The following is a 13,089-nucleotide window of genomic DNA, read 5'->3' as shown; positions in this document are numbered from 1 at the left end:
TTCTTCAAGCCTACGACGAGAATCTCTCTCTTTCTTTCATTCATACGTACGCAAGGCACATATTCAAACACATATACGCATACACTTTCGATTATACCAGCCCTCCGATTGGTCCAACTAATTATATACGTAAGCCTTTACCTATTCTTTCTATCCCCCACTTTCTATTCTCTTTCTGTCTCTCTCGCTCTCTCTTTCTTGTCAGATTTATTCGCACTGGAGAAACAAAGATACCTAACTTTCTTTCTATCTATTCATATTTCTATCTATCTATCTATCTATCTATCTTCTTTCTTTTTTTCTCTTTTTGTATTTTTCTCTTCTCTTCCCTTTTCTTCCTTACTTTATTTTCTTATTAAATGATTTTCTCAAACGTCCCTTGTAAATTATCAGTGATACCGTGGTATACACGCTTTTGCGCGTGTGCTTCCATCTTCCTCGTACCGACTGGTCGTGGTATCGATCGTGAAACATTCTACCTCTCCCTTACTCTTACTTCTATGCTGTAATGCTATGCGCTTTTTTAATAATGATATCCTACGTCTCGTTGTATTGTTGACAATGATAATCGTAATATTTCGATGATCTATCCTATCGTGAAATTTCTGAGATAAATGACAAAAATCTTCTTTTCCTTTTCTTTTTTTTTTTTTTTTTGGTTTTATTCTTATCTTTTGTTAAGAGAGAAAGAGAGAGAGAGAGGGAGAAATCGATCTTCCGTTTTAGCAAAAAGAAAGTAATAAAAGAAAAAAGATTTTTATTATTTCAAGGAAGGGTATCGAACGATACCAACCCGAGAATGCATAATGCAATATTACGAATGCACCAAATGTACATTTACGTAGGTAGCACGACTATCGTATTCGCTTCGAAATTTGTTAGAAATTTATTTCATAATCTTATCTTTTCTTTCCTTTTTCTTCTTCTTTTCTTATTTTTTTTCTTTGTTTTTTCTTTTTTTTTTTTTTTTTTTTTTTTTTTGATCAAGAAAAACATCGTTTGAACTTGTCGAAGAAATATCGAGCGCCGTAAGTATGCATAATGCAATATTTCAAACGTATGGAAAAGAAAGAAAAAAGAAAAATGCGTTCCTACTTTAACTTGATTATAAATTCGTTTGAAATTTTTTTTTAATAAATTTCAAAGAAATTTTAAATCAATTTCGTATTTATAAACAATGAAAAATGTTTATTGAATATAAATTGATTGAGCAGTGGAATAGATGCATAATGCAATAGATTTAAAAAGAACGCATCTACGTAACATGTCTGTCGATGATTCTCTTTTATTCATCAATCGTTTACGTGAATGTTACGTCCACGCGAGAGGATTTCTTGTCTTCGCCAGCGCGGAAATGCATCGCGTGTTCCTGAGATTCAGAATTCTACTATACGACGTAGATAGCTTCTGATAATAGATCGTGGACCAAATTGATTCGTTCTCGTCTATTATATGGGTCAGGAGAACGCGATGGCGCCCTATTCTTACGGAATAATATTTCCAATCGGTAACTATAATGTTATCGTTTTGAAAAGAAAAGAAAAGATAAAAGGTAGCGAGAAAGATCACAAAAATAATTTGAAAATCGAAGAAATTATAATTTCCGAGTAAAGGAAAGAAAAAAAAAAAAAAAGAAATAGAATCCGAATAAATTACAATCTATAATAGTTATTAAAAAATCAATTGAAAGTTTCGTCATCGATAGAGAAAAAAAATCAGGAACGTAGGAAACAAAAAAAAAAAAAAAGATAAGAGTAAAGAGAAAGATTTCGTAATTTGGAGAAAAAATTTTGAAATCGAAGAAATCAACAGTTCGATAATTTGGAGAATAAAAAATCAATAATGAATTAGACAAAATTCTAATAAAAACATAGCTGGAATTTTTTTCCTTCTTGAGATTCATTCGAACGAAAAAGAAAAGAAAAGAAAAGAAAAGAAAAAAAAAAAGAAAAAAGAAAAAGTATACATCTGAGCTCCACTTCTCACCCTAATTTCAACCCTAATCTCTTTTCAATCGACCCTTCGTGTAATCGTCAACACAATCGTGTCTCTCTTTATCTTTTGATAGCAACGAGATGCATGCAGATGTATCATCTGACGTGCATATAGTAATGGTCCACGGCAGCTTCGACCGATTACGTAAACGCTCGCGTAACCTTTCGACCTCGTCCTTCGTTCTTTTTCCCCATCTCTCCCTTCCACCCGATCGTCCACATAGCACCACCCACTCGACGAGGTCTCTAACTTCGTTTATATGCTTGTAGATACCATATTCATCTACTTTTATATATTTTTTTTCTACGCGAAGATCATATTCGTCCGAATTTTCTTCTCTCTCTCTCTCTCTCTCTTTCTCTCTCTCTTTTTTCTTTTTTTTTTTTTTTATATACGGGATACGAAATATGCTAATTTATTTCGAACATTCGTACATACGTACGTCTATTTCTTTATCTCACAGAAGAATTTACACGTGCATGTGTGAGTATGTATTTAATCAAATTGATAATTTATATAATGAAGATAAATATTATGAGATTAAATAAATAAAAGTATCTCAATTATGTTTATATAAATTATTCAACTTTTTTATTGTCACAAAAATTATGTTAATTTGAATCTTTCTTTTTTTTGTCGAAATACTAAAAATTTTAATTCGTTCATTCATTCATTAATTTCACCTCTCTCTCTCTCTCTCTCTCTCTCTCTCTCTCTCTCTCTCTCTCTCTCTCTCTCTCTCCCTCTCCCTCTCTCTCTCTCTTTCTCTCACCATCATTCATAATATGTTCCATAAGATCGATAACTTATACTTATACATATAAATATTATGAAATAATTGATCAATGGATATAAAAATATTTATTTCAATTAGTACCGGGTCAAATGGATATTGATTAATGTTTCAATATAATTCAATGAAATAAAATTGATACCTTTTTATATTCCATTTTCTTTTAATACTACGAAGTTATATCGTTAAAGAAAATAAACATGAATTTGATTTTTCTTATATAAGATGGTATAAGGTAGATTATATAAATCAGGATTTCTCAATTCGTATAATTTCGAGCTGACCGGATAGCATTCGATCGAAGATTTGACGAAAGTAGGGTGTAAGAAAAAGATAAATGATGAAGTGAGTGAGAAAGACACGACGATTAGACAATTACATATGTAATAACGTCATAAGGCCTTGTCTAATCGAGCCGTCTAATAGTACAAGCACGATGCTTTTATTAAACGGGGGGAACTATTCGATGCTAAAGATTAATTCGCGTTGGTTATCTATAGATTTTTTTTTCTTTTTATTCCTAAAATATATTTTATTATTATTTGTTTTTCTTTCTTTGTTTCCCCCTCCCCCCACCTTTTTTTCTTTCTTCGATCAATAAATCCTCCACGTCTTACAAGCGATTATTCGATATAAATTTTTTTTCTTCTACAAGACTTTCCTTCTCCAAATATCTTTGTCATCGAATTATTTCATTTATTATTTCCTTTTCATACGTTCTAACGAGCAATAAAAAAATGAGAAGATCATTAAAGTTGTCATTAAATTAACGTTGTTATTAATGAATTGATATAATCGACATATGTATAACGTTAAGAAGGAATAATAAGAATCTTGTATCAAGTGGAAATTATTTAGCGAGACGTAGATCATTTAATAATACAAGTGGCTTGAAGGTTCGTTGACGTAATCGTATACGTAGTAGGTACAGACTGCGGAAGCCCTTCCCTACTACTATCTACGTCACATCCTCATTCGCGAACTTAGCAATAACGAGGCATTGTTTACTGGACAATCAATGTTGTTGCGTTCTCTTGATTCAAGATAATCTCTATTAAGGACGTTGTTTTTATCAAGTCAAAAGAATTAGGAATCAGCTGATTGCTCCAAATAACTTCAAATTTCAGTTAATTATTATCATTATCTTCTCTTCTTTTCTTTTCTTTTTTTTTTCTAATTTAGGTATTAAAAAAAAAAAAAGGAAAAAAAAGAAGAGAAAGAAAGAAAGATCGTAGAATCATAGTCAAGATCATTGATCGAACGTAAGATCTAGATATTTCTCGATTTTACGATCATTTTTTTTTTTTGAATTTCTTAAAAAATGAAAATCTCTTAATTTCATATGTGAAACGCTTACACGTAAGTTAATATTTTCAAATATCCGGTCGTTAACGCGTTCAATTCACACTTATGTTACAGTAAGAGTTAAATCGCGCCACGCAGTTTCCATCGGACCCTATTGCTCCTCGGAGCCTTAAACGCATGATCGAGAATATCGAGCGCAAAGCAGATCAGGGTCGTGACCTCGATCGTCACGAACGACATCGCTAAACACCCATTTCAAATTCTTTGTTAAGAAAATTTATTTGATGCCTCAATCAAAAATACATATTTTAATTCCATTTTGTCTATATATATATATATATATATATATATATATACAAAAAAAAAAAAAATATATATATATGTATACACATCCATGTGCGTTCCGTGTCTTCTTTAATACACCTGACAGTATGTTTCTCCTGCGAAAAAAAAGCACAGCTGTAAATATAGTGATCATTCTCTTAGGCACACTTTTGACAAGACAGATGTTAATACTTGTCAATGATTAAATAATATATCGTAGACCATTGGAATGTTACACTCGATAAAATACGTATTTATAAATTTTTTTCTTTAATATAAAATTATATTTATTCAACGAGTTTTATATGCATTGATATGAAGTTACGTGGTGCAACGCGACGTTAATAATTAAATTAATATGTTCGAATCAATGAATTATATAATTCAACGAACTCGTAAATTCTATGACAAAGTAGATCGATAAGATATATATATATATATATTTTTATCGAATTAGAAATTAAAATTGGTAGATGAAAAGATTAAAAATGAAATAATGAAGAGGATAATATTGAAGGATATTATTTGGGCGTTGTCCCGTTATTCCCGTTGTTATCGAATAAGAATTAGAAAATCTTACCAGGTGTCGATTTTATAATAAAATCTAAATAATTGGAGATTCTCGTGTTAACACCGGGACTATTATCGGCACAGGTTGAACCATAACTGATTACTCCAAGATCGAAAACACGATTGCTCCTTGGATTTTGCCATAAAATTGGACCGCCACTGTCGAACTGTACGATCAAAATATATAAGGATTATTTTATTTTATTTTAATTTTCTTTCTATTTTCTTATCTAATAAACGATGAAGATCGATCAAATTTATACCTGACAAGCATCCTTTCCCTTATCAAACGTACAAAGTTGATTATTCGTAACATCGGGAAATTTCTTAGTACATTGCTTCGTTGATATGACATGCAAATCGACTTTCATCAGAACGTCAGACTTGGGACCACCAAAACTCGTTGTACCCCAACCTATAAAAATTATTTTATAAAATTTGACATATATCAAATGAATATATGTATGGTATAAAGGGAAAATACCAACCTAAAGCTGTAACAATCTGACTGGTAAAATTTCTTTGCATGTAATAAAACGGAAGACATGCAGGACCAACTTTCATGGAATATTCAAATTTCGATTGTGATTTAATAATCGCTATATCATTTTTTTTTCCCTGATATTTCGGATGTATGATTATTTTGTCAACCAAATGAAGTCGAGTTACATTTGTTTCGTTACCTAATTATTAAATAAAATAAAAGATATGACGAAATTTCAATAGAAATATCTTTTCAATAGAAATTATTTTCTTATTGGAATATTTTCATTATCGTTTTTTTAACGGACCTGTCGTTACGTTATGTTCTCCAACAATGATTCCTAAATTAGATGGATCGTATTTTTTAATGCAATGAGCTGCCGATACTACATATTTCGGACTTATTATAGTTGCACCGCAAAATAAAAGATATGTGTCAAAATTTACAATACCAGCCATCATAGGATATTCGTTTACTCCTGTTTCAACACCACCTACGATTCTAGACTGTAAAGGAGCAACATATGAAATAATAACATTGATAGAACATTATTAAACTTATTATAGATCATTGGATAGATCATATTCGAATTTTTCTTTATTCTTCCTTTACCTACCGGATTCTTCCAACCGCATCTACATTGATCTTCGACTGCTCTGAGATCACATCGAAATTTACCACCATAAGTATTATATCTCGAATGAAATGTTATAGTCATTTTCGATGATATCGATTCGACTACGAAAGAATTCAATCCACAAAATTTGTACTGGATACCATCGCCGACATCGACTTTTATATAATCCATCGAACAATTCGCAGACTATCGACGACAAAATTTATTTATTAAGATTTGTTTGATTATGATGTTTCTTTTTTTTTTTTTTTTTTTTTTTTAGGAAAGTTCAATAAATCGTCGTTTCTTTCATATTCAACTTTTTAATTAATAAAATAATATCTTACCGGTGGAATATCGAAAACTGAGCAATTCAATTTAACTCGTGTATTACTCGAAGCTATCCATCGACAAGTATGTTCGCCTATATAATAATCTGGATAATCAGGATTATATACGTAATAATTAATGTTTGGTTCTAAATCTTGATAAAAATTACAATCGGAATCAACGGTGTCTTCCGATTCCACGATTCCAAATAGCATACATAGCAATGGAATAAAATCGCCTGTAAGTAAAGCGTTTGCTTAAAAAAGAGAAAAAAAGAGAAACGAAAGAAGAAAGAAAAGAAAGAAAGAATAAAAATAATGAAATAAATGAAGGAAGAAAAAGCGAAAGTCGTATGAATGAGGAAATAAAAAATTATGCGAAAATTTAGATTTCGAAGGTACTACCTAGCTTCATGGCGGTCCAAGGAAGAAAAAAGAGACCCCGGGCTCTTTGAATGAATCTTTACACACCGGAACGATATCTGCAATGTTCTTTCGCGTTTCGTTGTTTTTTATATTCTAACGGGAAATAATCGTTTCACTAAAAACGATAATTTCGTCAACAGTGCTATCGCTCTTTTTTTCGTTATCATAGTAACAACCCGGTCTTGTGAATAAACGTGGATTTATCGTGGCAGGGACAAATGTCTTTCGCACAGTTGTGTATATATTTATCAATTTCTTTTTTCACGCCCACACACACACACACACACACATACACACACGTACACGCTAATCCATTTTCATCGTGTGTATTATATTTTTTTTAACCAAGAACTGACACTAATAGCATCTTATTATCATATTATCAATTTTTATTTACATTTATAAGGTCGATGGTCCGTATCTACTCCGTGAACGTTTTTATCTTTGTTATTATTTTCTTTTATTTGAAAGAGAGAAGAGAAAGAAAGAGAGATAAAACTAAAAATCAGATCATTGCCATAACTATTATCACAATTAATATTTGTGATTTTTTTTTTTTTTATTTGAAAACAACCAAAGCTTTGATAATTTTTATTTGTCAATTTTATGATAATCAAATTAATATTTACGAATAAACGGACTTTTAATTGTTAGATAATAAATCGTGAATATCCTTGAATTAATAATTCTTTTTAAGTCAGCTAATATTGGTTCTTTTACAAATAGAATATAAATTTAAGTATTTTGTAATCGTTTGTATTGTATTACGTGGAGGACAATTCAAATCTAAAGAGTAGATTAACTGTAAATTTGAAAAGTTGGTATTGGCAAATGATAAGACTTCTTTCGTTTGCTTTTTTTACTTTTTCTTTATTTTTTTATTTTTTTATTTTTTTTTATGTATTCAACGATATTTCTATTTCATAGAAGTAGACGACGACGCGTCGAAGGACTTGGAAGTACTCATTTTCGTCGGAACAATTTAATTACATTTTTAACGAAGCTTGGAAAGTAAGGCCAAACAATTTAATTCTAAAAACAAGAACAAAAAAAAAAGATATTCCGTTAATTATTAATGTAACGAGCATTCGTTATAAAGAAAAAGTTTTAAACAAAAAGTATGGTTCAATCTAAACATAAACAATGGATTTACATTTTTACATTTTTTTCCTTTTCCTTCTTTTTTTTTTTTATTTTTTTTATTTGTATTTTTGTTCTTATTTTTTTTCTTCAAAGATAATACCAATAATGCATGAGCAGCGAAGTTAAATATTTCCTGAATCGATTATGATTGCTGTTTTTCAAAACGAAGGCGTATCTAGAGGATCGAACTATTGCATACAAATTTGTTCCTTGTCAAAAAGGAATGCTTACGAAGCCTACATACGTGCTCATAATGTAAAAGGTAAATTCTAATTTACTGACGTGATTTAAGCCAATAATTGGGCTTGCAATAAATTCAACGTCATATTGAAATTACTTTTGTCTAAAAGAAGTCGCAACGAATGCCGGCTTCTTACTCTCATAAATAAGAATTAAGGGAAAACTTTTTCTTCTCGTTAATAAATTAAAAAGTCAACTGTTCTTTCGTTCCTTCGCATTTTAAATTTTCTACATTGTAATATATATATTCATGTATTCATATTTTTTTAAAAAGAATTTATAATTATTTTTCCTACTAAATTATCGGAAGGAAATTCGTTATTTACAACGTATGTGTACTATATTATCAAGTTGAAAATAATTACAAAATACGTGAAATATTTTAATTTTTCTTACTTGCATTTTTTTACGTATTCATAATAACACTATTTAACTTTCCTATAATTTACTGACAAATAAATCGTTAAACAATTAAAATTTTTAGCTTTATACATAAAGTTAGTTCCATTGTTTTTTTAATGTTTTTTTTTTCTTGTATGTAATCCATGCATTTAATGTGTTTTTTCATTCAAAGTTTAGGTCTTGCTCTCTTATTGAATTTCCCGCTGCATTATTCTGACATATACTACGTGAATCAATGTATATATATATATATATATAGAAAAATATTTCCTTTTTATATTTATTGTATAATTTCGATATATCGACGATCTAATAAGTTGATAATATTCATAGAAATTATATTTATATTTATATATATTTATGAACAGATAGCAAAATAAATGTATTTGGCTTCGTAAACAGTTTCTCAAGTGGCTCCCTCTAAGATAAAGGTATGCTTTTTTAATGGTTGAATTATGTTGACCATGAATACTGAATTTATCAACGTTGCCATGGTAGTTGCTTACAATAATAAACCTAATATCCGGATTTGTCTTAAAACAGAAGTGATTCAAGGTGTGAACAAAGTATTTTGGATAGCTTGGATTATAAAATGAATGATATACTTTTGCAACTTATTTGGGAATCATTTAGCATTAATTTTCATTTTTATTATGTAAAACATATTGATAATGTCTTATTTTTGTGGTACTATATCTGATGATAAAGAGGATACCATGGAAAAGCATGGTATTATTAAGGTAATATGTTTAATCTAAGAGAGAGGTTAGAATATAAATAGAGGTTAGAATATAAATAAAGGTTAGAATATAAATTGAGTTTAAGAATTATAATACTCTTTAATTGATAAAAAGCATAAAATAAAAGTTGTAATAGTTTATAGAAACAATGCTTATTTATTTATCTATTATTATTTTATTATTATTATTATTATTATTATTATTATTATTATTATTATTATTATTATAGCACGGCAAGGAGAAAGTAAAAACTACCAATGAGATCGAACCGGTTCATGGATTAACATATTGTCGTAGAAAAGCTAATAAAATGCGTCATTCTAATAAAGGGAAATTTAAATTGGATGATATGTCTTTTAATGATAAGAGCGATGATAAAATAAGTTCTCCAAAAAGTAAGAGTAGACGTCATCTTCGTAAAGAGATTGAAAGACTGATGGAAGAGAATCATATGTTAATGATGAAATTAGAAGATTTCAATGCGATTACAGGTAGTTTCAAAATGATTGATAAATTTTAACTTTTATAATCTATCTAAGATAAGATAATCTTGATGTTTCAGATGATAGGGAGGAACAAAAGGATAAAGATAAATTAATATTTAAAATACGCGATAAGTATCATAAATTAGCGCAGGAATATGAGCGTGTACAACAGGAGTGCGAAGAATTGAATGTTCTTTTGAAGCAAAAAGAAACGGAATATAGACAATTGCATGTTCATCATGAAGAATCGACTCAGGTTTATCAACAATTAGAAAAAACAAAAGATAGTTTATTAAATCTTAATCAAAAATTAAAATCTGATAATATACAATTGAAGGAAGATATTGTGCTTCTTAAAAAAGTAATTTATCAATTAAATGTAGAATTAGAAAGGTATCAGGATAAACTGAGATCATGTGGACAAATTATACCATTGCAATATAGTACTGGTACGATGAACGATGCAGAACTGTCTAAAGAAAATAAGAAGATGTTAGAATCTTGGGGTAATGTAGATTTACATGTTTTGGGTCCTCTTTTAAACGCATATCAAGAGAATATAATAGAAAAGAAAGAATTGATAAGCAAGTATGAACGTGAACTCAATGATTTTACTGGCAGATGTAAGGAAATTATATCGGAAAATGAATATTTACAAAAGGAATTGGAAAATTCTAAATCAAAGGTATTATAAAAATAAAAATATTCATTCATTAATGTTTATTTCAATGAAAACTCTATAGTGTAATAGGTATGTGGAAGAGATAAAAGAAATTTCAAATGATGCCACATTGATCAAGGAACAAAATGATAAAGTTACGCAGCAAGTTGTTAATCACAAACAAAAACTTCAAGAATTACAATCCTTGTATGAAAGGAAGATAGAATCTTTGACTCAAGAAAATAAAAGTCTACATAAAGAAGTAATAACTTATAAAACAGAATTAAGTAATCTTCAAGGAAAATATAAAATAGTAAATGAAGGGTATGAAATGTTGAAAAATAATAGCGATAAAACAATGCCGGTACACGTGCATGTTGCAGCAGTAGATGAATGCAAAAGATTGTTCGAAGAATTGAAATCGCAATACGATTCAGAGAAGAAAAAACTTTCTACGCGTATCAAACAATTGGAGGAGTCTCTACCAGACAATGAGAAACAACTTGTGACGGTAACAGCGGAGCGAAATCATTTAAAAAATCTAACGAGAACGTTAGAGCGCAATCTAAAGTAATCAAAAAGAAAAGAAAAAAGACAAACAAATTAAATGACATATAGCATAAATAAATCTTGTTGGGATTATTTTATTTAAAGGATATTTATTTTTCATTTTATCTTTTTCAGACGTACTCAGCACAAATTAACAAACGTGCAAAATGTCGTATACTCTGTACAAATTTCACGTGACTCATTTAAAAGACAATTGAATAAAACCACTGCATATTGCGAAAAGTTAGTATCGGAATATGAAAAAGTTATGTCGGAGAAGGAAAAATTAATGAATTTGTTACACGAAAGAGAGAAAGAAAATGCAGATATTCAATACATAGGCGATAGTATAGCTCATAGAGTAGGAAACCTTAAAAGTCAATTGAACGTAAGTATAAAGTGTAATTTTAATTATCGTTATTATAAATAATTTTAAAATTTGTACTCATCGTAGGCTGTACAAAAGGACGCGAAGGATCAATTGGCAATGGTGGAAAGGCATATTAGAATACACGAAGTTGGAACAAATCAATTGAAATCGGAATATCGTCAAGAGGTACAACGTTTGAAACGTTTGCTTAAGCAAAAGGACGACGTTATAACTCAATTACAAAAGGAAAAAGAAAAACTAACGTCTCAAGAAAATATTGAATTGGTTTAACAATATTACATGAGTATTAATAAAATGATTTAATTAATCGATTCAATAATGGAAAAAGCCTTAAGCATAATGATTCTATCAGATCATATTGGTAATTTATACAGTTTGATATGACACGTTTGAATCGTACAATTACGATTTCATTTTTGCAATCGACAATAAATGAATAACTAATAACTAATGGTTTACTATCTTACAATGAACGTAATTACAGTGATTGCCTAAGAAAGTATAGAGGGCATTTATAGAGTTAGTATTATCGTTCATTGAATAAAATTAAATTCTCATGTGCGCACTTTTTTCCTCTTTTCTTTTCTTCTTTTTTTTTTCTTTTATTTTCTCTCTCTCTCTCTCTCTCTCTCTTTCTCTCTTCTTAACATTAATCTCTCGATCGAGAGATAGTAATCGTTGACAACCAATTTTAATCTTTCTCGTTAATAGAATATCATGTCTGGAATTTGTGCGTCCACGTTAGAGAGAGGCAGTGCCCTCAGGGTCCAACACACGTAGGAAACGTATCAGATTTTTACCGACGACATCACCTTTATTTAGTGGTGACATCAACCAACGCAAGTGGTCTCGAAGGTTACCAATTGCCATAGAGGGAGCAATGCTTGTTATTATAATTCTTTCTATGCAAAAAGAAACCGAATGGCATCCATTATAGAAATGATCTCACATCCATCTCATTTTTATTCGAGACACGTACATTCATTTGCAAACGATCTGTCTCACCTTAGAGTTATATTCCAGAGAAGATAGTATTACAGCTTGATAATTATCTTGGACTATTGACCTCGTTCCAAACTAGGAAAGAAGATTTATGTTAGCTGCTGAAGTCTGGTTCGCATTTAAAAAAAAAAAAAAAAAAAAAAAATAAGAGAAAGAAAGAAAGGAAGAAGGAAAGGAAAGGAAAGAAAAGAAAAGAAAAAAAAACTAACAAACAAACATATCTTAGCCTTTAATTCATAATATTTTCTTGTCAAGAGAGAACAAATATATACATATATTTTATTTATTCTTTCAAATTTATAAGTTTATTCATCATTTTTATATTTTTAAGAGGTACGTCAACTAATAAGAATATTACGTCAACTAATAAGAATATTTAATTAGTTAACAGGAAATTTTTTCATTAGCGGACAAACACGGCCTATACATAATTGATTTTGAATTTATCTCTTTTATAGGATTATTTCAAATAATGATAGAACTAAGGCCGTGGAAAGTATGTTTCAATAGGGGATTGTAGGTTCACGAGAGAGAGAAAGAGAAAGAGAGATAGAATTATATAGAAGATGAGTGGGATCGAGAGAATGAAGACAAACGGTCGTCCTAAATTCTAATATTACAAACAACGATGTTC

General features: G+C 29.7%; 2 protein-coding genes across 6 annotated transcripts; one reads left to right on the top strand and one right to left on the bottom strand.

The window, feature by feature from the left end:
- Nucleotides 1-4,375: 4,375 nt before the first annotated feature.
- Nucleotides 4,376-6,970, bottom strand: LOC118444034 (venom serine protease). The gene is made up of 8 exons (XM_035871866.2): nt 6,822-6,970; nt 6,435-6,655; nt 6,088-6,294; nt 5,779-5,977; nt 5,476-5,670; nt 5,251-5,402; nt 4,998-5,154; nt 4,376-4,533 (listed from the first exon to the last, which is right to left on the bottom strand). The coding sequence occupies exons 1-8, from the start codon at nt 6,829-6,831 to the stop codon at nt 4,508-4,510; spliced, it is 1,167 nt and encodes a 388-aa protein (XP_035727759.1). The 5' UTR covers nt 6,832-6,970; the 3' UTR covers nt 4,376-4,507.
- Nucleotides 6,971-9,053: 2,083 nt separating this feature from the next.
- On the top strand, nt 9,054-12,595 carry LOC118444032 (centrosomal protein of 89 kDa). 5 transcript variants are annotated; one of them, XM_085663237.1, is made up of 8 exons: nt 9,054-9,182; nt 9,336-9,367; nt 9,597-9,858; nt 9,930-10,537; nt 10,596-11,083; nt 11,198-11,450; nt 11,517-11,972; nt 12,165-12,595. In XM_085663237.1, the coding sequence occupies exons 1-7, from the start codon at nt 9,083-9,085 to the stop codon at nt 11,721-11,723; spliced, it is 1,950 nt and encodes a 649-aa protein (XP_085519363.1). In that variant the 5' UTR covers nt 9,054-9,082; the 3' UTR covers nt 11,724-11,972; nt 12,165-12,595. The 5 variants fall into 5 exon arrangements, with proteins under 5 accessions (XP_085519363.1, XP_085519364.1, XP_035727757.2 ...); XM_085663238.1 differs by having other exon boundaries at nt 11,517-11,618; nt 12,165-12,593; XM_035871864.2 differs by lacking the exon at nt 12,165-12,595 and having other exon boundaries at nt 11,517-12,100.
- Nucleotides 12,596-13,089: the final 494 nt, after the last annotated feature.

The sequence above is a fragment of the Vespa mandarinia genome, chromosome 21 (assembly GCF_050613455.1).
Source record: "Vespa mandarinia isolate Hongniang chromosome 21, ASM5061345v1, whole genome shotgun sequence".
NCBI classification, from domain to species: domain Eukaryota; kingdom Metazoa; phylum Arthropoda; class Insecta; order Hymenoptera; family Vespidae; genus Vespa; species Vespa mandarinia.
The sequence above is the reverse complement of the archived record's forward strand: the minus strand, read 5'-3'. Positions and strand labels throughout refer to the sequence as shown.